This window comes from Sinohyriopsis cumingii, chromosome 10 (assembly GCF_028554795.1).
Source record: "Sinohyriopsis cumingii isolate HCF-2022 chromosome 10, ASM2855479v2, whole genome shotgun sequence".
Lineage (NCBI taxonomy): Eukaryota > Metazoa > Mollusca > Bivalvia > Unionida > Unionidae > Sinohyriopsis > Sinohyriopsis cumingii.
In genome coordinates this window covers 59,852,900-59,877,153 of record NC_142970.1, presented here as the reverse complement: position 1 = coordinate 59,877,153, position 24,254 = coordinate 59,852,900, and the positions used below count along the sequence as shown (strand labels likewise).

Below are 24,254 nucleotides of genomic sequence, written 5' to 3'. Positions count from 1 at the left end.
ACACTGCCATGCAGAGATAGATTGATAATCATGCATGAAACACTGTTTTGCTCAGAATGATTGATAATCATGCATGATATACTGCAATGCTGAGATAGTGATAATCATGTACGAAACACTGCCATGCTGAAATAGTGATAATCATGTATGACACACTGCCATGCTGAGATAGACTGATAATCATGCATGAAACACTGCCATGCAGAGATAGATTGATAATCATGCATGAAACACTGCCATGCAGAGATTGATAATCATGCATGAAACACTGCACTGCTGAGAAAGATTGATAATCATGCATGATACACTGCCATGCTGAGATAGTGATAATCATGTATGAAACACTGCCATGCTGAGAGATTGATAATCATGCATGAAACATTGCCTTACTGAGGTAATCATGCATGAAACACTGCCATGCTGAGATTGATAATCATGCATGAAACACTGCCATGCTGAGAGAGATTGATAATCATGCATGAAACACTGCACTGCTGAGATAGTGATAATCATGTATGAAACACTACCATGCTGAAATAGTGATAATCATGTATGAAACACTACCATGCTGAGAGAGATTGATAATCATGTATGAAACACTGCCATGCTGAAATAGTGATAATCATGTATGAAACACTGCCATGCTGAGATAGACTGATAATTATGCATGAAACACTGCCATGCAGAGACAGATTGATAATCATGCATGAAACACTGCCATGCTGAGATAGTGATAATCATGTATTTAACACTACCATGCTGAGAGAAACAATCATGCATGAAACACTGCCATATTGAGATAGACAATCATGCATGAAACACTACCATGCTGAGATAGACAATCATGCATGAAACACTGCCATGCTGATAGACAATCATGCATGAAACACTGCCATGCTGAGATAGACAATCATGCATGAAACACTGCCATGCTGAGATAGACAATCATGCATGAAACACTGCCATGCTGAGATAGACAATCATGCATGAAACACTGCCATGCTGAGATAGACAATCATGCATGAAACACTGCCATGCTGAGATAGACAATCATGCATGAAACACTGCCATACTGAGATAGACAATCATGCATGAAACACTGCCATGCTGAGATAGACAATCATGCATGAAACACTGCCATGCTGAGATAGACAATCATGCATGAAACACTGCCATGCTGAGATAGACAATCATGCATGAAACACTGCCATACTGAGATAGACAATCATGCATGAAACACTGCCATTTTGAGATAGACAATCATGCATGAAACACTGCCATATTGAGATAGACAATCATGCATGAAACACTGCCATGCTGAGATAGACAATCATGCATGAAACACTGCCATAATGAGAATGATATAGGCAATGCCACCAGCAACATCTGCAAATTGATAACTAGATCTATCATCCATTCTATAAATGGAATTCTTTTTTGATGGGACAAAAATCACACTATATTTGAGAAGAAGAAAAAAAACATTCCAAATAAAGGACAGCGTTAACAAAGAAAAATCAGTAGAGATTAAAAATATGATGCTTTTCATGCAATTGGTTGATATTAAAGCACAAGTTTGTAAAAGCTAGTGTTAATCCCACAAACACAAGTCCTAGAACAGACCTTGTATGGAATCCCAAACACACATCCTTGAACAGACCCTGTAGCAAATCCCAAACAAGTGTCCTAGAACAGAAATTATATGGAATCCCAAACAACACTCTTAGAACATACACTATAGTGAATCCTAAACATGTGTCCTAAAACAGACTGTAGGGAATCCCAAACATGTGTCCTAAAAGAGACTGTAGGGAATCCCAAACATGTGTCCTAAAACAGATTGTAGAAAATCCTAAAAATGTGTCCTAAAATAGACTGTAGGGAATCCTAAACATGTGTCCTAAAACAGACTGTAGGGAATCCCAAACATGTGTCCTAAAACAGACTGTAGGGAATCCCAAACATGTGTCCTAAAACAGACTGAAGGGAATCCCAAACATGTGTCCTAAAACAGACTGTAGGGAATCCCAAACATGTGTCCTAAAACAGACTGTAGGGAATCCCAAACATGTGTCCTAAAACAGACTGTAGGGAATCCCAAACACACTTCCTAGAACATAATCTGAAGGGCCCAACTATGAATCTGCTTAGGAGGCTAAATGAAAAGGAGTGCAAACTGAAATAAACCTATTTAGACTATGCTGACTGTAATATGTTCAGACTCTGTCTCCATACAATAAGTACTCAATCCCTATACACATCTACAGAAGTACTCAATCCCTATACACACGTACAGAAAAACTACTCAATCCTTATACCCATGTACCAAGTGTTCATTCACTATACCCATGTACACTCTATCCCTAAACCCATGTATACTCCATCCCGCTACACATGTACATTCAATCCCTAAACCCATGTACACTCCATCCCGATACACATGTACATTCAATCCCTATACCCATGTATACTCAATCCCTATACATGTATACACTCAATCCCTATACCCACATACACTCCATCCCTATACCCATGTATACTCAATCCCTATACATGTATACACTCAATCCCTATACCCACGTACACTCCATCCCTATACCCATGTACACTCTATCCCTATACATGTACACTCCATCCCGATACATATGTACATTCAATCCCTATACCCATGTATACTCCATCAATATACCCATGTACATTCAATCCCTATACATGTATACACTCAATCCCTATACCCACATACACTCCATCCCTATACCCATGTGCACTCCATCCCTATGCCCATGTACACCCCATCCCTATAGTATATACAAATGTACACTCCATCCCTATAACTGTGTACACTCCATCCTTATATCCATGTAAAATCCATCCCTATACCCATTTGCACTCTATCCCTATACCCATGTACACTACATCCCTATATCCCTGTACACCTAAATGAGAAAAAAATAATCGCTATACCAATGTACACTTAAAGGAGAAAAAAAACTAAAAATATCTCCAGACTGATGTCACTTAGTTGAAATAAGACATTATTCTTACTTACACAACAGCATCATGCCACTTCTCTGGCTCATCCGAATGCAAAACATCAAACCAACCAGTGGTGCCATCTACCTCCTGGAAAAAATGACAAAACAGATTACGCTTATTGCATCATCCTACAGGCATCATATCTGATGTGGTGAAAGATTTGAGCATTTTCTATAATGGGCTACAAAATTAAAAATATAAATATTCAAGATGTTTTACTATTCAAATCTTTATATTAATGTTGAAGCTTTAATAAATATAGTGGTACATGGATACAATATTAAATACAGTATCCATGCTAGGTGGCAATTTAGGCAAACTGGTTACTCTAGAGTCATTTTGCATTTAAAAAAACTGCCAAAAAGATGAAATTTACTTCACCTTTCATCGATTTCACCACATTCCCCATGACACCATACTGTTTCATCACAATACATTAATAATCAAAGTAAAAATTTTATGTCAATTTTCTTTTCAAATGAAACAGTTAAAGTCAGATACAGAACTCTCATGTTCTGGTTTCAATTTTGGTACTGATCTGATCATCATAAATGCCATAAATCACATTGCCATTGAAGGAATTGGTACCAACAATTTACACATGTTGCTCTCAACTGAATTCCCACCATAACTTCAAACATTACTATCGACTGAATTCCCACCATAACTTCACTCACAATCCTTGAGAAAGAAAATGAGTGAAAAACATGCAAAATCATGTTTAATGTCAATGTTCTGAACATTATACATTTTTAAACTTTCAACACTCACTTCTCCATATTTTCACCAGCCTCTCTTGACTAAAGAGAGAAGTCATTTTACCCAAATATTAGTCCTTCATGGACCCTGTAAAAAGAGTGCCAACTTAGCTTTATTATGAATGAAGACAAAAGTCCATTTTCCCCAAATACTAGAGTCCAGCACTGACCCTGTAAATACAGTGCCAACTCTTCATAATGGAAACCATAAAATTACCTGTATTTTAAGTGATGGAGCCTTAAACTTCAGACATTTCAACAAAGCTATACTCTTATCATAAAAAAGATGGTGTGAATTCTCACTACAAGCTATACTCTCATAAAAAACGAAAGGATGATGTGGATTCACATTATAAGCTATACTCATAAAAAAACAAAAGGATGATGTGAATTCCCATTACAAGCTTTACTCTTATAAAAAAACACAGAAGTATGATGTGAATTCACATTAAATTGTGTAATTAGCCATTTGTTAAAAATATCATTTGGCACAGTGCTTAAGATGTGTCTTTGTGAAGATCTACCCTATGTAATTTTACCAATCCCACTAAAATCACTTGAAATTTGCTAGCTCATACACTACATCATTGATGCTCGCTTTGTAGAAATGGATCAAACAAAACAGAATTTCATAGATAAAAAGATTTCATACTCAGGATTCAGGCACAGGAATTTTCATGCATCCAAAAATTCCAATTATGTCTATGAAGATTTCAGCATCTCAGACAACCCTGACTCAGACGATGTCACAACACTACCAATGTGGAAGTCAAAACATGAAAACTGTGAAGGGCATAGATAAATTAATTAAGTTGAAAAATGCAATACCTTTGGCAAATTTTCAAATCTTTTATTACACTGTTCCAGAAAAAAATATTTTACCACTATTTCAATCAAACAGAGAATTCACTTTATTTCTAATATCATGACGAAATGTGAACATCTGGTGTTTCACACGGGCCATTTTAGCATGGTGTCATGCCATACTGTTTCCTTCTTGCGCCATGAAATGTCTTCTTTTGACAACATGCCACTTTTTACATCCAGTTAGTTCTTATTTCCAACAACTTGCTCCTTATTTTGGTTTGCAAGCTACCCATTTTGATGTCTTACAAACAAAAGAAGCCACTTACATGCTTGATTTAAGTTTTATGATTGTAAATTGCGTTGAAAGCTCTATTTATTCTGTTTACTGGTTAATACCATGAAGTGATTCATAAACAATGATAAAGGAGGCATTTGAATATCAGAACTTCTTGAGGCAGTGTGTCCACTCAATGCCCCTTTGTGTTTCCCATCAACATAACAGCAGCTTAGGTACAATATTATCCATAGTGAATCCAAGTCTTTGGACACTTTAAAATTGTGACATCATATTTAATTATTTTCAAAAACAACTTTCAAGAGCTATGAAAGTTTGGATGCAAAATCATAGTCTTTTGTCATGTACTATAAATCCTAGGACACCTCAGGTATTTCTTTTTGTATTTTGCTGACTGGCATATTCTATGCATTGTAAGGTTATTTAAAACAAAAAGACTTTACAACTAATGGTGGACTACCATTATGAATGAATAGATGAGACCTTTTTAAATTTAATATAAATCGTCTGAAAGATCAATAATTTCATTTTTCTGTTTTGTTCTTGTTTCTATTTAAAATGTTTGATCTCCTTGGATAATGACAAGCATTAACATTACAGGTGAGTGTAGGCTACATGAGGAATTTGAGTTAGTTATTGTAGGCTACAGGAGGAATCTGAGGTAGTGACTGTAGGCTACAGGAGGAATTTGAGATAGTGATTGTAGGCTACAGGAGGAGTCTGAGGTAGTGATTATAGGCTACATGAGGAATCTGAGGTACAGAAAACAAAAGGGCTTCAGGCTACACATCTAACTGCTACCTTTCACTAACCCAATCCCATTGATAAACAATGCTGCCCTCTTCTAAATCAATCAATCAGATTTCAAAAAAGGCATCATGACATCTCTAACTATATACACTGATTTTGATATAGAAATCTACATTTTCTTTTGTTCAATAAACCTTCAGTTTCTCAAGAATGATTAAAACAGCAGTTGATTTGCTAACATTACTACAACTCGGATGACAAACACTTTCAAATTCTAGACATCTGTAACAAAATATAATTGTGAAATAAACATGATTTAGGTGTAAAAGCCTGGCAAAGATTATCCAAATTTAGAGGCCTGGCAAAGATTATCCACATTTACAGGCCTGGCAAAGATTATCCACATTCAGAAGCATGGCAAAGATTATCCACATTCAGAAGCCTGGCAAAGATTATCCACATTCAGAAGCATGGCAAAGATTATCCACATTCAGAAGCCTGGCAAAGATTATCCACATTCAGAAGCATGGCAAAGATTATCCACATTCAGAAGCCTGGCAAATAGTATCCACATTCAGAAGCCTGGCAAAGATTATCCACATTTACAGGCCTGGCAAAGATTATCCACATTCAGAAGCCTGGCAAAGATTATCCACATTCACAAGCCTGGCAAAGATTATCCACATTCAGAAGCCTGGCAAAGATTATCCAAATTTAGAGGCCTGGCAAAGATTATCCACATTTAAGTACCAAATCTATATTTCCTTTAAACTTTGGATAAGTTCCCATTGCTGATTTGGACCATTTAATCTAATATCTTTTCTCAAACATCATAGGAGTTTATGGTGGCTCTGTGGTTAGCATGCTTGACTTGCAAACAAAACAGTGCAGGTTAGAATCCCACCACTGGATCACCCTGAAGTGGCTACAACAGTGTGTCCTTAGGCAAGGCAATTTACTCCAATTGCCTTGGCATTAAATAACCTATTTTGTGTTGCTGTGCTGTAAAACACAAAAATCATTATCAACACTAATATCATCAGCAGTTTCATCTTCTATAGTTGATGCAAAGTACTATAAATGGACATGTGATTAATAAACATAAACATATACGTGCAAGCTTTTTGCACTATACTACCAGCAAATGAAATATGTATGAACTGTGGGATGAAGGTTAACATCCATAATATTGGGAGGTTTAGGGGTGAGTGTGCTGTAAAGATTCTGATGATATGTTTTAGACAACAGATTCAGTAAATATTTTAAATACGGATCCTAATCAATATACCTTGTAAAACAGTAGAAAAACTGGAAACAGTTAAGGCACATGTCCCCAAAACAATTACCATAATGTTGTACCCATGTTAACAATAATTCTTCCTTTTGTTCTAGTCTACTTTTGTCAGTTTACGTAATTAATGCATTAAATTGTTGAAAGTCACACTTATTATTAATTTACCTCAAATGAGCAACCAGTTTTACTTCAACGAAATTTCTGCCCAGGTACTGTTCACATTAAGTGCCTGGGTATATTTTATTGTTCACATTAAGTGCCTGGGTATATTTCATTGTTCACATTAGTGCCTGTGCAAATTTCATTGTTCCCCTTAAGTGTCTGGGAACATTTCATTGTTTACATTAGTGCTTGGATATATTTCCTTGCTCATATTAGTGCCTGGGTAAATTTCTTTGGTCACATTAGTTCCTGGTTACATTACATTGTTCAAATTAGTGCCTGGGTACATTTCACTGTTTACAATAGTGCTCGGGTACATTTCATTTTTCATTTTAGTGCCTAGATACATTTAATTGTTCACAGTAATTGACCTTGTTGCATCATGATTTCACCACATATACACCAAAGATCTGAACTGGCACTGAATCAAATACATCTGTTTCAAATCATAGGCTTCAATCCATTCAACTTAGTTAATTTCTCTAAATACTGTACTGTATTTTTCCTTCCCCAAGACTTAAATTCATTATGGTAATTTCTACATATTTTTATGGTCATAAACATCAAAACACAATGCTAAAAGTTTTGGCACACACTCCGTAGCAGTTCAATGCTAATTACATATTGTATAGCAAACCAATGCTAATTACATACTAAGTCACAGGCCAATGCTAATTATATACTGTGTGGCAGGTCAGTGCTAATTATGCACTGTGCAGCAGGTCAATGTTAATTACACACTGTATAGTCAGACAACACTAATTAATACTGTGTAGCAAGTCAATGCTAAGTATGCACTATGTAGCAGGTCAATGCTAATTTCACTGTATAGCAGGTCAATGCTAATTAACACTGCATATCAGGCCAATGCTAATTACACACTTGTATCAGGCCAATGCTAATTACACACTTGTATCAGGTCAATGCTAATTACACACTGTGTATCAGGTCAATGGTAACTACACTGTGTAGAACGCCAATCCTAATTACACACTGTATAGTCAGACAACACTAATTAATACTGTGCAGCAGGCCAATGCTAATTACACTGTATAGCAGGTCAATGCTAATCAACACTGTGTATCAGGCCAATGCTAATTACACACTTGTATCAGGTCAATGCTAATTACACACTGTGTATCAGGTCAATGGTAACTACACACTGTGTAGAAGGCCAATCCTAATTACACACTGTGTAGCAGTCTAATACTAACTACACACTATGTAACAGGTCAATGTTAATTACATAATGTAGCAGGCCAATGCTAATTATGCAATGTGTAGCAGGTCAATGCTTATTACACACTGTGTAGCAGGTCGGTGCTAATTAAAATAACACAATGATGCATAATAAATGTTGTTGTGTATTAGAACTCATGGGATAGGATGACATTATATGCAGCTGAATATGACTGAATGGATCATTTTTTCCAACATGAATTATTTTGCTGCCAATGCTTGGGTTTAGTAATTTTTTTATTCCATATTACATGTTAATTTTTGTCAATTTCCATATCCAAGAAGTTATAATAATTAACATGGAATAGCAATGCATTCAATCTGAGCCTATCTGAAAGACTGTGTTGTTATTTAAAAGTTTCTGACCAGTTTTGATTGTTGCCAGTCATTTTTATAGTTCATTACTCCAACAACTGCCACTTTATTAGGATTTTCACATATATCATTCTTTTAGATGTGCATCTAATCAAAAAGTCAATGCACTAATCTTGTCTTTTAATCATTTACAGCTCTTCCATATAATTTAAAATGAACATGAAAGAACAGGAAATATTGTTAAATTCATAAATCTGTTATAACTATACAGCTGGGTCAAATTCTTAAATCTATTATAACTGTACAGCTGAGTCAAATTCATAAATATGTTATAACCATACAGCCCAGTAAAATTCTGTTCTTCAATTAATGATGATTGTTACTATTAATTACATTACAAATTTGTGTGAGTTCTTAACCATGCATTCAGTATTCTTTCAAATCATTACTGTAATATGTATCTTCTACAAAAGAAAGATTTCTTTGCTATGGTTTTAACTTTGAACATATTACTGGCTTTATTTTGGCAAGGAAATGGAAGCTAAGTGACTTTCCCCAGAGACACATTGAAGCAGGCAACTCAGCTGCTTGAACAGGTATCAAACACTGGATCACTAGTCCAATGCAATGTCAACAAAATGAATGCAGCTGCTGCTAAAGAAAGATGAACCTCTGCCAATTATACTGGCTGCGATGTATAGACTATATTGTGGTGAGAAATAGCACTATACCCAAAACAATAACTGTATTAATTTTTAACAGTTTTCAATCTGGTTTTCTGAGAATTTGGCAGTTGAGATTAATATCTGTGGTAATGAAATCCAGTCTTATGTTATTTGGGAGTAACAGCCAAATTTGTAGCAATCAGTTTGTGCGTATGGTATCACATAATTATATTCATGATGATTTCTACTGGTTACTTTAGGTTTGATTAAGCCGTGGCAAGGTATTTTGTGCTTTGTTTTCCAGACCTTAATACAAAAGTATTATTTTATTTTCCAGATCTATATTTCTTAAATGGTTCCAAGACAACTTATTCTACAGGGAGGTCATACTTATTTGATATGGAGGTAATACTTATTCTGGATATTTAAATTTTTTATCTTCTAATACCTATAAACAAGGGTCTCAAACTGTACAAGCATATTCTAAAATAGGTTTAAACTAAACCCTTATAGCTAATTCTTTCACGTTTTGTGGGCACAATGACAGGTTACATCTTAAATGGACTAAGGTACAATTTGCTTTGGAGCATAATTGTTGAATCTGAAGGCTCCATTTCAGACCACCATATTCTGATCCCCCTACATATTTTATCCGAGATTAAATACCTTACAAATACAAGGAATATATTTTGAATTGTTATTGTTGTTTTGTTATTAATAATAAAAAAATTATTAAAGTGATAATAAGAACAATAACAATTAATGATCAAATAAAATGCCCTTTTGAAAATGATATACAATGCTGTCGGGCATTTCTGCACACCTAAGGTCACCAATAACGAAGCAAAACACATATCGAATTCGACCAACTGACAAAAATAAAACACTGCAATGCTTACCATTTGAAAAGAGGAAATTGTCACCAGAATATTCTGTTGTAAATAATATTAGTTTTGGATGCACGGGATACACCACCCTCATGTTTTCATGACTCGCGATATGTCGGCCTATTCTGCACACAGCTTTGAATTATGTAATGTTTAACCATCGGGCAATAGAAATGAAATACACTGCACTGGACTGTTTCTGTCAGCAGTTCAGTTGAGTAATTAAGTCAGGTTTATTGCTAGTTTTACAAACTTCAACATAACAATGCCAATAAATGGCAAGGTATATTAAGTAAACTAAACCAATCTTGTACAAAAATTGGCAAATTTCAACATTTTCAAAAAATTAAGGTATGATGTGGAAGAGAAACAACAATGAACAGGATATAATGTGTTTACGTCTTGTTTATGGGGAAACATTACTAAAGAATTCAGAAACAGACTAATCATGTTCTAGTGGCAAGTTGACATGATGGGTACCAAATGATTTTGTATGTGTGGGACAACTATTTTTTAAGGTAAACATTTCCATCTTTTAAATAATGTATTTATCTGTAAGATTCTAAAAGATACATAGTAAATAGGATTTTCTGGATTACAGGTTAAAGGTCATGGAGTGTGTCTTCATGTTGACATTTAGAAATCAGTTTCATTTGCATTTCGAGTCGAAATGTGGGATATTTTTGTACACTTTATGAGTATCACTTTTCTTAATTAAAGTACAATCATTCTTTCCTGATACAAAATGGATTTTTACCCAAAATAACACGTGATCCAATGTTTACAGAAATGATGTATCGTTGCGCAGAATTACCCGATGCACAGAATTGGCCAACATAGTGGTATACATTTAATGCACATTTAATGCATACTTTTCAAGTTTAAAGTGCCCTTTTGAGAATGACATATACCATGTGCCATTTCCGAGTTTAAAGTGCCCTTTTCAAAATTATATATGCATTTCATGTGCCCTTTTCGAGTTTTAAGTGCCCTTTTGAGAAAATAATTACCATGGCTTTGTACAAATTGAGGGAAACACTATATTCATATTAATCGTCATTTAAAAAAGATAAAGAGAAATGTCACTAAAATTTAGACAAATTCAATGTGCGTTCAGAAAAGTTCACTTGCCGAGTCACCGGTGGCAAATCTAGAGATTTCCCACTCCCTGACAGTAGGAGCTAATGGCCCAATAACAACCATTTATTAATAATTGTCATACCATATGTAGTCTACATTTTTTCTTCAAATCAAATGTCATGTAATTACCATCGATGATGGAATCATCCTGAGTAAACAGTAAAGTGCAACAACGACGTCACACTTCCAACGTTTACAGATTCACTGTGGAAAAGAACAGCCGGAAGATTCAAAACGCTTCGTTTAATGGTCCTTTTCCAACTCGTCCAACAGCACCAGCGTTTCCTTCCTTGTAGGCTTCTATCAGTAATACAATTGTGCAAAGACAAAATTATTCGTCTCAACTCAATTATGTTATCTGCACTAAATGAAGTACACAAATAAATATCGATCTTTTTTCTTCAAAAATATATTTCCGATGAAATCGACACTGTTGACGAAATTGAGTGACCGGAAATTTGCACTAGGCGATTTTAGAATGGCAGATAGTTGAAACAGGAATAAAGGTATTTGCTCGAATTAATACCGGAATAAAGGTATTAGCGGAATAAAAACCGGAATAATAATAATAATAATAATAATAATAATAAAATAATTACTTTGTTTCATGCTTAAGCCCATAGACAATAAAACAAGCAGTTTCGTAAAATATATGCCACAACTGTGAATATTCACAATGTTTTTACGTTTAATCATAAAAGCATTGCGTTTATTCGTACTATGTATTTATCCTGACTGACTAGATTTTGGTACTAATGGATGTTCATTTGTTTTTTTTAAAAACAACACTCTTCAGTTTGAATTTAAAAATTCAGATACATGTCCCCAATACCCCGGCCTTTAACTGTTGTTGTTGGCGGTGGTGTTTTAGGGTTTAACGCCATTTTTCAGCACACGATAGGCTATACATGACGGCCAGTATTAATGGTAGAAAAAGAACCTGGGAAAACCTCAGAAAAACGACCCACGAGAAGCTACTGGCAAGCTTTCTCAACATATCCACAATGGCTTAACCCGAGACTAGAACCCATGCAGACAGAGGTGAGATGATGGCAGTGATCCATAACGGAGAGCGCGTTAGACCACTCGTTTACTCGCCACCCAACGCCCTTTCCCCGCCTTTAAAATATTATATTCAGTGAAAATTCTAACATATAAGTTCGAATTGATCAAACCTTTAAAAGAGAAAAAATAAAAACAGAATCCACGGTTCACCTAAAAAGACATGAAAAACAAAATGAATAGAAGATATGTATTATTGTTCACGTTTATCTTGCTACGATGGTCCAGAGAGAGAGACAGACAGACAGATAGAGACAGACAGCGACAGACAGAGAGACAGACAGACAGAGACAGAGATAAAGACCTTTGGACATTTTCATATTTAATTAATAATAATCCATTTTTAGAACATTATAATATGTTTAACAAACAACAACAACAACAAAACATTAAATATATCACAGTATGTGTAATAAGTAACCGAGAAATGTTCAGTATAATATCGACATGTTTTGAAACTTTGTATCACTGATAAACACTGTAGATAAATTTCAAGTAAAGTGCACACATATTGTTGTAGTTTACTTGGTGTAATTCCTATTTCATAGTTTTAATCCAGCCCAAATTCCTTTTTTCTCACACTCCACATTTCTATGTAGTTTGTCCGTTATGCATGAAAGGGGAGCGGGAACAGAAAGCAAAAAATGATTGTAATTAAAATGTGTACAATATTAAACTCATGCAGAAAACGGCGATTATTAATACTTTCTCTTGTCATTTTCTTACATCACCAATGATTCATGTGTGGAAACTGATCATTGATTTTGAATCAACCGCACACGGTCGCGAGAATGTTTATATATGCGTATTATTGCGCCATGGGCGGATCACAATTTGATATACCAATTGTATAGGTTTATCAAATTGCTTTATACCAACACTATATATATATATATATATATATATATATATATATATATATATATATATATATATATATATATATATATATATATATATATATATATATATATATATATATATAATTTAAACGCTTATTTGGCAGACATATCTATAATTATTTACAAATAGATTGGTTCAGACAATGAGCCGTGCTTTCGAGAGTGTAAAGAAAGGCATTGTGACATGCCTACTACAATATTATTTCTAATACCGGAGAAAGGTGGACAATTAAAATTTAACTGGCTCCGAGCCCCATTCAGCAATGCCGACGGTATGGGTGTAGAAATAACTCAAGGTGAAAAATATCACAATTTTTAAAAAATCTAAATAATTATATCAGTAGAATCAATATATATTTCGCTGTTAAAATACTAATTAGATAGCTATATTTTTTTAGGTCTTGTCCGAACCGCAAAATAGATGGCATTATTAGGGACATCTTAATAAAGAGAGTGGCGTGACTTGTCCATCTGAAGTGCACAAGTTCTACGCGTGAGAAAATAACAACAAAACACATTTAGGATCATTGCCATATTACTACATTTAATAAATGGATGTCATATGAAATAAAGAAAGAAAAAAAGAAAGATAACTTTCAACTTTTATCAAACTAGTTTATAAAGAAAAATTTAGACTTTTTATAAAGCTGTTTCTGGAAGTTCTGTGGATAGGGTGTGAACGCCACAACTCAGACAGCCTGTATGTAAATAAGGTTGGCAAATCACCTAGATTTGTTTATTTTTGGCTGACACTCCTGGCTTCCGTTAGCCGATCCTACTGCGCTGTCCACTTTAACGATTTGTTATACAGGCTGTACAAATAGACCACGTAGAATTTTTAAATATATAAATAATATTGTTTTATGTTGTAAGTTAGGAGCACAACAAACATCAATATTAGTGCTAAAGACAGAAATTAAACATTGACATCTTTTGTATGGGTGTAAGTTAGTTATTTTTACGATTAATTAAAGATTGTTTTTACTGAAAACATTATATATCAGTCATTCATAGATACGACAGTTTTTGAAGTTATTCACAGATACAACAGTTTTTGAAGTTAATCATAGATACTACAGTTTTTGAAGTTATTCATATATACGACAGCTTTTGAAGTTATTCATAGATACGACAGTTTTTTAAGCTATTCATAGATACGACAGTTTTGAAGTTATTCGTGATGGTTTTTATTATACAAAGTCCTGACTGAGTAATGTATGCATTATGTAAGGTACATTTTATTGAATAAAACTATCTGCTCAGTTACTGAACCAGTGACATTGTAGTACTTGAGTAAGGAAAAGGGTCAAAAATTTGAATAGTGATCTCGTTCTTACAGATATGACACTGACTGTACCAAGTGACATGACATACATCTACGAAAAATAAGTGTACCAAGGTTCATCTGTGTGGCTCATACAACCATCGAGATATACAGCACAACAAAGAACTAAACTATTGACAAGAGACGTTTAATTTAATGACATGACTCGGGAAGTGGAATTAAACACATTTCCTGGTGACAGTATATAAACCTGATAGATGTCATCATTTTATCTTTGATAGTTCCTATGTTATGTAGCGTATTGGACAAAGTGACAGAAAATTAAGCAAAAACTGAACTTTGACCTTGAACATGAAGATATGACCCTTTTATTGGCACGTTACAAATGGTGATGATATATATATATATATATATATATATATATATATATATATATATATATATATATATATATATATATATATATATATATATATTACTGATTTCACAATACTCCATAGTTAAAGAATCGAAAAGAAACTGTCAATAGAAACTTAAAATATTGCCCCGTGTCCGTGACTTCGGAGACGGAAGCTGAAGTGTATAATGCAAAATAATAAAATAAACTAGAGACAAACAGTCATACATATAATTATATTGCTATAAAGGATATACAATATATTAATTTAAATTATACAATTTTATATAGTGCATTCGCATTAAGTCCATTAGGATACAGAGTATCTAACTTATGAATTCAGTAAGTTTCTTTTATGAGTCTATTCATGTCACCATGCACAATATCTATTGGCATGAAAGAAAAATCAAGTAGAGAGTGATTATTGGTGTTAAAGTGTGTTGAAACATTAGAGGAAAACTGAGGATCTCTATAATTTTTTATATGAAAGCGATGATTATTCATTCTCTTAGAAACTTGTTGTAGTGTTTGTCCAACATATTGCATGCTACATTTTTTACAGGTTATTAAATAAATCACATCAGTTGATATGCAGTTACGGCAGAAGCCGTAAAACGGGGGGAATCAGAAACAGTGACCATGAAAAAGACACTGACAAACCTGGTAAAGATTTTACAAGGTCTAATAGAGACGACATCACAAGACAAAATAATAGGAGGTTCCACAGATTCAAAAGTAGAAGAGAGTGGAAAAAAGAAACAAAGCGAAGAAAACAAATTAAGAGAGGTAAAGAAACAGTCTTAAACCTCTCACGTAGAATATTAACTGATAATGATTATATACTGTTAGGCAAAGGGCTAAAATTTTGTCCCAAACCAAAATGTCATAATAAAATTAAATTAGCTGAAGAAATTTTTAATTTCTCTAGATGCTTAAAATTAAAAGAATTTTTTTTTATGATAAAGCATACAACAATTCAGAGAGTAAATCGATTTCTTTTCATTCTAAAAAATGGGTTATTTTAACACAATTAAACCATCTTTTACACCAGCTAGTAGACGTGATTCATACTTAGATTTTTATATTGACGCGATCACAAAAGAGATATTAACTGATAATCATAAAAAGCAATATGATAGTAATATTTCTAAGGACGAAATTAAGTCTTTATATAATATAATGAATGGCGACAGTATAGTTATTAAAAAGGCTGAAAATCAAACACTATTATTATTATGAATCAAGATGATTATGTTAAAGAAGTTGAACGTCAATTAAATGATGAAAAATACTACAAACATATTGACAAAAACCCGTCAATAGAAATTAAATCAAATATTTCAACATGCATTAATGAGATTGCTAAAAATAATAATTCCGTAATTGAGGAATTTGATACTTTCCCTCTTAACATACGTACACCTCAATTCTACATATTACCCAAAACTCATAAAAATCCTGACCATAATTTACCTTTAAATTACCCAGGATGACCAATTATATCAGGTTATAATTCATATACTGAAAATCTATCCAAATTTATTGATAGTGTTTTACAACCTTTAATGAAATCACTTTCTTCATACATTAAAGATACCACTGATTTCATTAAAAAGTTGAAGTCTATTCCACAGCTATCTGATAACTCAATCCTTGTATCATTAGATGTAACATCACTATATGCCAACATTCCGCATGCAGAGGGTATTGAAGCATGTAAATATTTTATTGATAACAATCTTAACAATAGCACGCCATCTAGTGAAGATATTTGTAAAATAATAAAACTTATCTTGGAAAACAATTATTTTCAATTCAATAATATGAATTACATACAAATAATGGGTACAGCAATGGGTAGTCCTATGGCTGCTTCATACGCTTCCCTTTTCATGGGTAAATTAGAAAAATATTTTCTTCAAAACGAAAAGTTTAATCCATCTGTTTGGTTCAGATTTTTAGATGACATATTTATGATCTGGAACCATTCAGATGAAGAACTGAAAAAATTTATTGATCGCCTAAATCATTTTCATCCGACAATCAAATTTACTTATACTGCATCAAGTACGCATGTTTCATTTTTAGATGTAAATGTAATAAAAAATATTGATAACACTATATCTACAGATATTCATATCAAGGAAACTAATATCCACCAATATGTAGAATATTCTTCGTGTCATCAAATGTCATGTAAAAACGGTATACCATATAGCCAGGCTAAAAGAGACCGACGCATTATTTCAGATGATTGTCAATTACAAAATTCTTTGAATAAATTACGAACTTACTTCCAAAATAGAAATTATCCTACATACATAATTGATTATGCACTGAACAAAGCTCGTGATCTTACTCAACATGAGGCTTTAAACACAGCAGATTGTAAAATAGAGAGAGATGTAATTCCTTTCACAATACAATATAATCCTTCATTACCTAATATAGGTCGTATAATTAATAAATATTATAGTCTCCTAAATTTATCCAATAAAACTAGCGTCAAATCACTTTTCAAAAGTAAACCAATTCTCGCTTATAGAAGACCCAAGAATTTGCAAGACTTTTTTAATCAGAACTAAACATACAGAAAATAAAAAATACACTTTTCATCATCTAAATGCAACAGACAGCGGTGCTCTCAATGTGCAAACATAAGAGAAAGTACTTCTTTCAGTAGTGCTAATACAAAAGAGGTATTTTTTCTACGCGATAACACTAACTGCATATCAACTGATGTGATTTATTTAATAACCTGTAAAAAAAAAGTAGCATGCAATATGTTGGACAAACACTACAACAAGTTTCTAAGAGAATGAATAATCATCGCTTTCATATAAAAAAAAATTATAGAGATCCTCAGTTTTCTGTACTTCTTTCAGTAGTGCTAATGCAAAAGAGGTATTTTCTCTACGCGATAACACTAACTGCATATCAACTGATGTGATTTATTTAATAACCTGTAAAAAAAAAAAAAAAGTAGCATGCAATATGTTGGTCAAACACTACAACAAGTTTCTATGAGAATGAAAAATCATCGCTTTCATATAAAAAAATTATAGAGATCCTCAGTTTTCCTCTAATGTTTCAACACACTTTAACACCAATAATCAATCTCTACTTGATTTTTCTTTCATGCCAATAGATATTGTGCATGGAGACATGAATAGACTCATAAAAGAAACTTATTGAATTCGTAAGTTTGATACTCTGTATCCTAATAGACTTAATGCTAATGCACTATATAAAATTGTATAATTTAAATTGATATATAACAATATAATTATATGTATGACTGTTTGTCTCTAGTTTATTTTATTATTTTACTAATTCAAGTTTCATTAGAGACTCTTGTATCTTTTAGATCCTGTCATATATAATTGTTATGATGATGCATATCATTTATGACGTTACGTAATGACGTAATTGTTGTTTTTTAAAAAAAGACGTCATCTGTTACTTTCAAAACATTTTGTGCCTGAAGAAGCAGACATTAAATGCGAAACGAGTTGCACAGAATTTTCGGTGTTTGTGTTGTTTCTTATCACAATGCAACACACCTTCTAGTGATGATATACGAATATATACAGTAATTATATATGAATATATACAGTAATTATATATGAATATATAGTTTCTTTCCTTTATTTTAAACGGTGTTGAAGCTAAAGAGCTGAAAGAAAAGGGATAAGGAAAACTTTATATTGTCCAGTGACCTTGACCTAGGTACTCCAATACCTTCTATTAATGTGTATACCAAGCTTATTTCATTAAAAATGCTAAAACAATTAGATCAGAAAGGAAAATATTGTTACAAGTTTACCCCAGATTTGCAAAGACTTATATACAACTTCAGTTGTAAATTAGAAAGCCAGACGTGTCCATTCTTTCATAAATTTTACTCTAATCAATGCAAGACCCGAAATCGCACAACTTGCCAAATATACATAAACGCACATATTGATGGTTTCTCTTCATCAGCTTTTTGTACCGTCAGCGGTTCACGCCGTAGAAACTACAACTATCCCCTAGCACAGGGAACTATTTTAACTATGCCACCTTAGGCTAGTCAATCCATGGTTTCCATGCACATTTCGCCAGTACAACTGTATCACATTGGCCACCATGGCGACATAGATGGTATCTGCTAAGTCCCTTCTTGTTGATTCCATTGTGTATTTTACCAGTTTTCTACCGTAAAGAATGTCACTACAGTTACACCACCAATGGACACCACTAGATTATAATAGGGACTATGGTATTCCAGGGACACTCATTCGGTTTTAATAATAATAATAATAATAATAATAATAATAATAATAATAATTATAATAATAAACTATATTTAACGAGGATAACACATGTGGTCATGGCAGACCCATCTGTCATGTGGTCCTCAGTTTTGTAATAAAAAAAATAAACATAGAAATTCATGCACATAACCATGTATCGTCGCACACTCATTCGTACATATTTGACATGAATGACTATGTGTGCCTATACTGGGAAATATACAAATATATATCAATTATGGATATGATTTTAAAGTTTTCTATTCAGAGCTTTTAATATGTCATTCCAGCTGGTCTAGAAGGAATTTCTTTAATGATATTTTAAAAGAAGCAAGGGAAGTTGAATTACGTATCCTCATTGGTAAGGAATTCCATACAGTAGGTGCTGATACAGAAAATGAACTTTTGTAATGATTGGTTTTTGACCAAAGAATCTGGAGATCGTTGTTAGTCGTCGATCAGAGATTACGCTCAGTATTCGATGATCTTAGTTCAATTATGTTAGAGATATAATCTGGAGAAAGAATGTTTAAAGACTTGTATGTCATGATTCCCTTAAAATAAAGAATACGTTTTTGTATAGGTAGCCATTTCAGACGTGAAAACAAAACATTTGAGGGAGTCAGAGCAGGAAGTTTCAGTATTATTCGGGCTGCCCTTTTCTGGAGTCTATCAATTCTGGACAGATTATAATTTGATGTGTTTCCCCATGTGGTACAGCCATAATCTATCAGTGGTAGTATATAACCCGAAAAATAAATTTCGAGTAATTGTGGAGGTAGAAATTTTGAAAGCAATCTTAACAGAGTTATTCTTTTGACTACCATTGCACATACGTGATCGATATGTGCATTCCAGCTGAGGTGTTGGTCAATGTAGATATCAAGAAGTTTTTGATTTTTCACAGTAGATACGCCTAAGCTATTTTGAGTTAGAAGTAAATCCATGTTAGTAGATAGACGCTGCCTTGTTCCATTTGTCATGCATTTCGTTTTAGAGATGTTAATATGAATTTTGTTTTGATGACACCAAACTGATATATTGTTGAGGTCGATTTGAAGTTTATTTTTAATGGAGTCTAGAGATTTATCAGATAAATGAAATGTCGAATCGTCAGCGAAAAGATCTGTGTTAGCGTGCGCTGGATACAAGGTTAAGTCATTATTAAATAGTAGAAAAAGAAAAAAGAAGAGGCCCTAATATAGATCCTTGAAGAACACCACTTAAGATATGACTTGGTTCGGAGATATACTAGTGAACCATGGCATCATGAAAACTCACTAACACTTCACTCCGAGATGTTCGCTCCTAGTACTTGCCTAATTATTTCGGGCTAAGGAATATTTCCATTGCACCGAATTCCATTAATCAGACAAGTAATCACAAAATTCTAAGAATTCCTTAAAACGAGGCGCTATAACCAAATGCGCATACTCCAAATGTATTACAATACGATTGCAAACATTACACAATCAGCGGGGACCGTGACACAGAAGACTGGACCCCTCATGTGGTACGCTATGTACATTCTGATGATTAATTATTATACTCAGTTTAAGATTGGACTGCTAATGTAATACGCTATACACATTCTGATGATTAATTATTATACTCAGTTTAAGATTGGACTGCTAATGTAATACGCTATGGACATTCTGATGATTAATTATTATACTCAGTTTAAGACTGGACTCATAATGTAATACGCTATACACATTCTGATGATTAATTATTGTACCCAGTTGAAGACTGGACTCTTAATGTAATACGCTGTACACATTCTGGTGATTAATTATTATACCGAGTTGAAAACTGGACTCCTAATGTGGTATGTTATACACATTCTGATAATTATTATATCCAATTGAAGACTGTACACATTCTGGTGTTTAATTACTATGTCCAGTTGAAGACTAGATTCCTAATGTGGTACGTTGTACACATTCGGATGATTAATTAGTATACCCAGTTGAAGACTGGACTCATAATGTGGTACGCTGTGTACATAGTGTGATGATTAATTATTATATTCAATTGAAGACTGGACTCATAATGTGGTACGCTGTACACATTCAGATGATTAATTATTATGCCCAGTTGAAGACTGAACCCCTATTGTGATATGCTTTACACATTCTGGTGAGTAATTACTATTCCCGGTTTACCCCTCTATCTCAATACAAGAACACAATTTTAAAGTGGAAGGGAAAGTGTGACAGAACATTTAACATAGTCAGACCCGAACCTGACCTTGAAAACAGGACCCCAATACAGTATACAACACGTTTTCTACCGATGACTTTTAACTATACCAAATTTCATCCCATTATTTTTCAAGGCTCTAAATTTATGGTTGGGTTGGGCAGAGAAATAAGCAAGACGAAAGCATTTAAAAGTGAACCGAGACCTTGACATTTCAGAGAGAACTACTAATGTGGCACGCGACACGTCTTTTAGTTGTTATATATAAGTATCCTAAATGTTTATATTGCAAAGTTATTTTGAATTGCTAAATTGCATCGCTGTTTTTACCTTAATTGTTATTTTTAATTACTAAATTGCCAGTATTTAATAGTCATTGTGAACTACTAAATTGCCACTCTTTCGTTACCTTAATAGTCAATTTGAATTTATTGTCACTTAGTAGTTTCCTTAATAGTTATTTTGAATTACTAAATTGCCACTTATTCATTACCTTAGTAGTTATTTTGAATTACTAAATTACCACTTAGACATTACCTTAGTAGTTATTTTGAATTACTAAATTACCACTTAGTCGTTCCCTTGATAGTCATTTTGAATTTATTGTCACTTAGTAGTTTCCTTAATAGTTATTTTGAATTACCACTTAGTCGTCACCCTAATAGTAACATCACATGTCACTCGTCTTCGAGTATAACAATAGTGATATATATGACATATGAATGAAGAGATTTAATGCCTTGTTAAAACTGAGTCCGAGATGACGTACACGTAAATTTTATTGTTTCTTCTGTACCTAACACGACTTCAGTCCTCCTGCGCTTAAATTTGAATGTCTAACAGAGGATAGATAAATGCTTTTATGGCAGGCAGTTAAATACGAAGACATACTTCAAAGTACCGTTCCCAGGTTACTTTAGGACACTATATACATATACTTCTAACTGGTCTAGATAGCGATTTATCAAGAAGATAAGATGTCGAGAGATGTTGTGCTTGTAATTGGTATACTGTTGTCTTGTGGCACAGCAGGTAATTATTATATCCATGTCATAATTGATAATTTTAGGAATTGTTTAAAGAAAAACATTTTTTACTCTTATTATAACAAGAAATTCTTAAGATGCCATATCACGTACTTTAGAACTTTCGAAAGGTCATTTTGTGTATGAGATACTATCTTAAGGTCAAGGAGAGAGAGAAGGAAATACTGAGGAATAGAATTAAGTCTTTTTACCGTCAACAACTATGTTAAGGCGTTAGTGTTAGTGCTACCTTGAACAACTATGTTTAGCGTTAGGCTTAGTTGTACCGTGAACAACAATGTTTGGCGTTTTACAACTTTTTTTCTTGCATTGACAATATCCAGATCAGGGACATCATTTCAACTTTTTTGGGAGGGGGGCAAAACTTGATTGGGGCGGGGAGGGGGGTGTGGGAAAAACTTGAAATATAGGCTACAGCAATTTTACAGCACATGTAAATGCCGCCATCCCCCTCCTACCCAAATAACGTCCCTGATCCAGATACACTAAGGAATCTAACTTTCACTTTCTTCGCATTTATACTGTATAATGCAATCGAAGCTGATGCCACTTCTGCTGTTATTTGTGAATATTAGAGAAATTTGGTGAAGATTACACGATTATGGCGAATACTAGAAGCTGATGAATATGGGTTGATGCTGGTGAATATGGGAGGCTGCTGGTGAATATGGTAGGATGCTGGTGAATATGGGAGGCTGCTGGTGAATATGGTAGGATGCTGGTGAATATGGGAGGATGCTGGTGAATACGGGAGGATGCTGGTGAACATAGGAGGATGCTGGTGAATATGGCAGGATAATGGTGAATATGGGATGATGCTGGTGCACATAGGAGGATGCTGGTGAATATGGGAGGATGCTGGTGAAAATGTGAGGATGCTGGTGAAATGGGAGAATGCTGGTGAATATGGGAGGATGCTGGTGAATATGGGAGGATGCCGGTGAATATGGGAGAATATTGGAGAATGTTACAGGATAATGATTAATATTAGAGGATTTTGAAGAATATTAGATAACACTGGTTAATATTAGACAACACTGGAAAATATTAGACAATAGTGGTGAATATTTACGAATATTTGATAATATTAATGGATATTGGGGAATACTATAGGATAATGGTGAATATTAAATAAGTAGTTTCATCATTCCTATTTTCAGACTGTAGTGTTCTACAGATTGCGAGATCTTCTTACTCAGATAATTTGCACGCGATATGTATGCATACACGTGTGCTTACGTCAGGCATTGCTTGTTCGAGGTGGTGTGTGCAATGCTCTAATCCTATCTTAAACTGGTACTTTTTTTTTAATTCTTGCGCGCTGTGGAATCAGGTAAAGATTAAATTGTATATTAAATGGAGTTTTAATACATCTATTTATTCCTGAAAAAATCTAATGAGAGAATGCATTCCTCATATATACCACTCAGTGTAGAATACTTCTAACTGCGCATCCTTTTATTGATTTTAACACTTGATTTTGTTCAAAGGATTTTTTCAAAATTTTTGTTTTGTTTTTGTTTGTTGTAAAGTAACATTGTGAAATGAATGTGATTACCACGGAGCGCATAAAGGATTTACCTTTATGATATGCACGTGAGTCTGATTAGTGGATGGGGTAAAGGAGGCTATGAAAACACATGTACATTCTTCCATGGTCTTCGTGCTTTTCGTTTTCATCTGAATGCGCAGAAAGTGATCTCTTTCATCGAAGGAT

The 24,254-nt window shown here is 33.8% G+C and overlaps 2 protein-coding genes across 3 annotated transcripts in view; one reads left to right on the top strand and one right to left on the bottom strand.

The window, feature by feature from the left end:
- LOC149790215 (armadillo repeat-containing protein 8-like) overlaps positions 1-11,821 on the bottom strand; it is an 89,386-nt gene extending 77,565 nt beyond the window's left edge. For both annotated transcript variants that reach the window (XM_089972230.1, XM_089972231.1), the window contains exons 1-2: positions 11,478-11,821; positions 3,050-3,123 (exon numbers count right to left, since the gene is read on the bottom strand). In XM_089972230.1, coding sequence (XP_089828356.1) covers positions 3,050-3,123; positions 11,478-11,495 — 92 coding nt within the window. In that variant the 5' untranslated portion in view covers positions 11,496-11,821. The remainder of the gene's footprint in view (positions 1-3,049; positions 3,124-11,477) is intronic.
- A 10,598-nt stretch (positions 11,822-22,419) lies between these two features.
- Positions 22,420-24,254, top strand: part of LOC149790214 (uncharacterized) — an 80,907-nt gene continuing 79,072 nt past the window's right edge. The window contains exon 1 of the mRNA XM_089973422.1: positions 22,420-22,523. Coding sequence (XP_089829548.1) covers positions 22,469-22,523 — 55 coding nt within the window. The 5' untranslated portion in view covers positions 22,420-22,468. The remainder of the gene's footprint in view (positions 22,524-24,254) is intronic.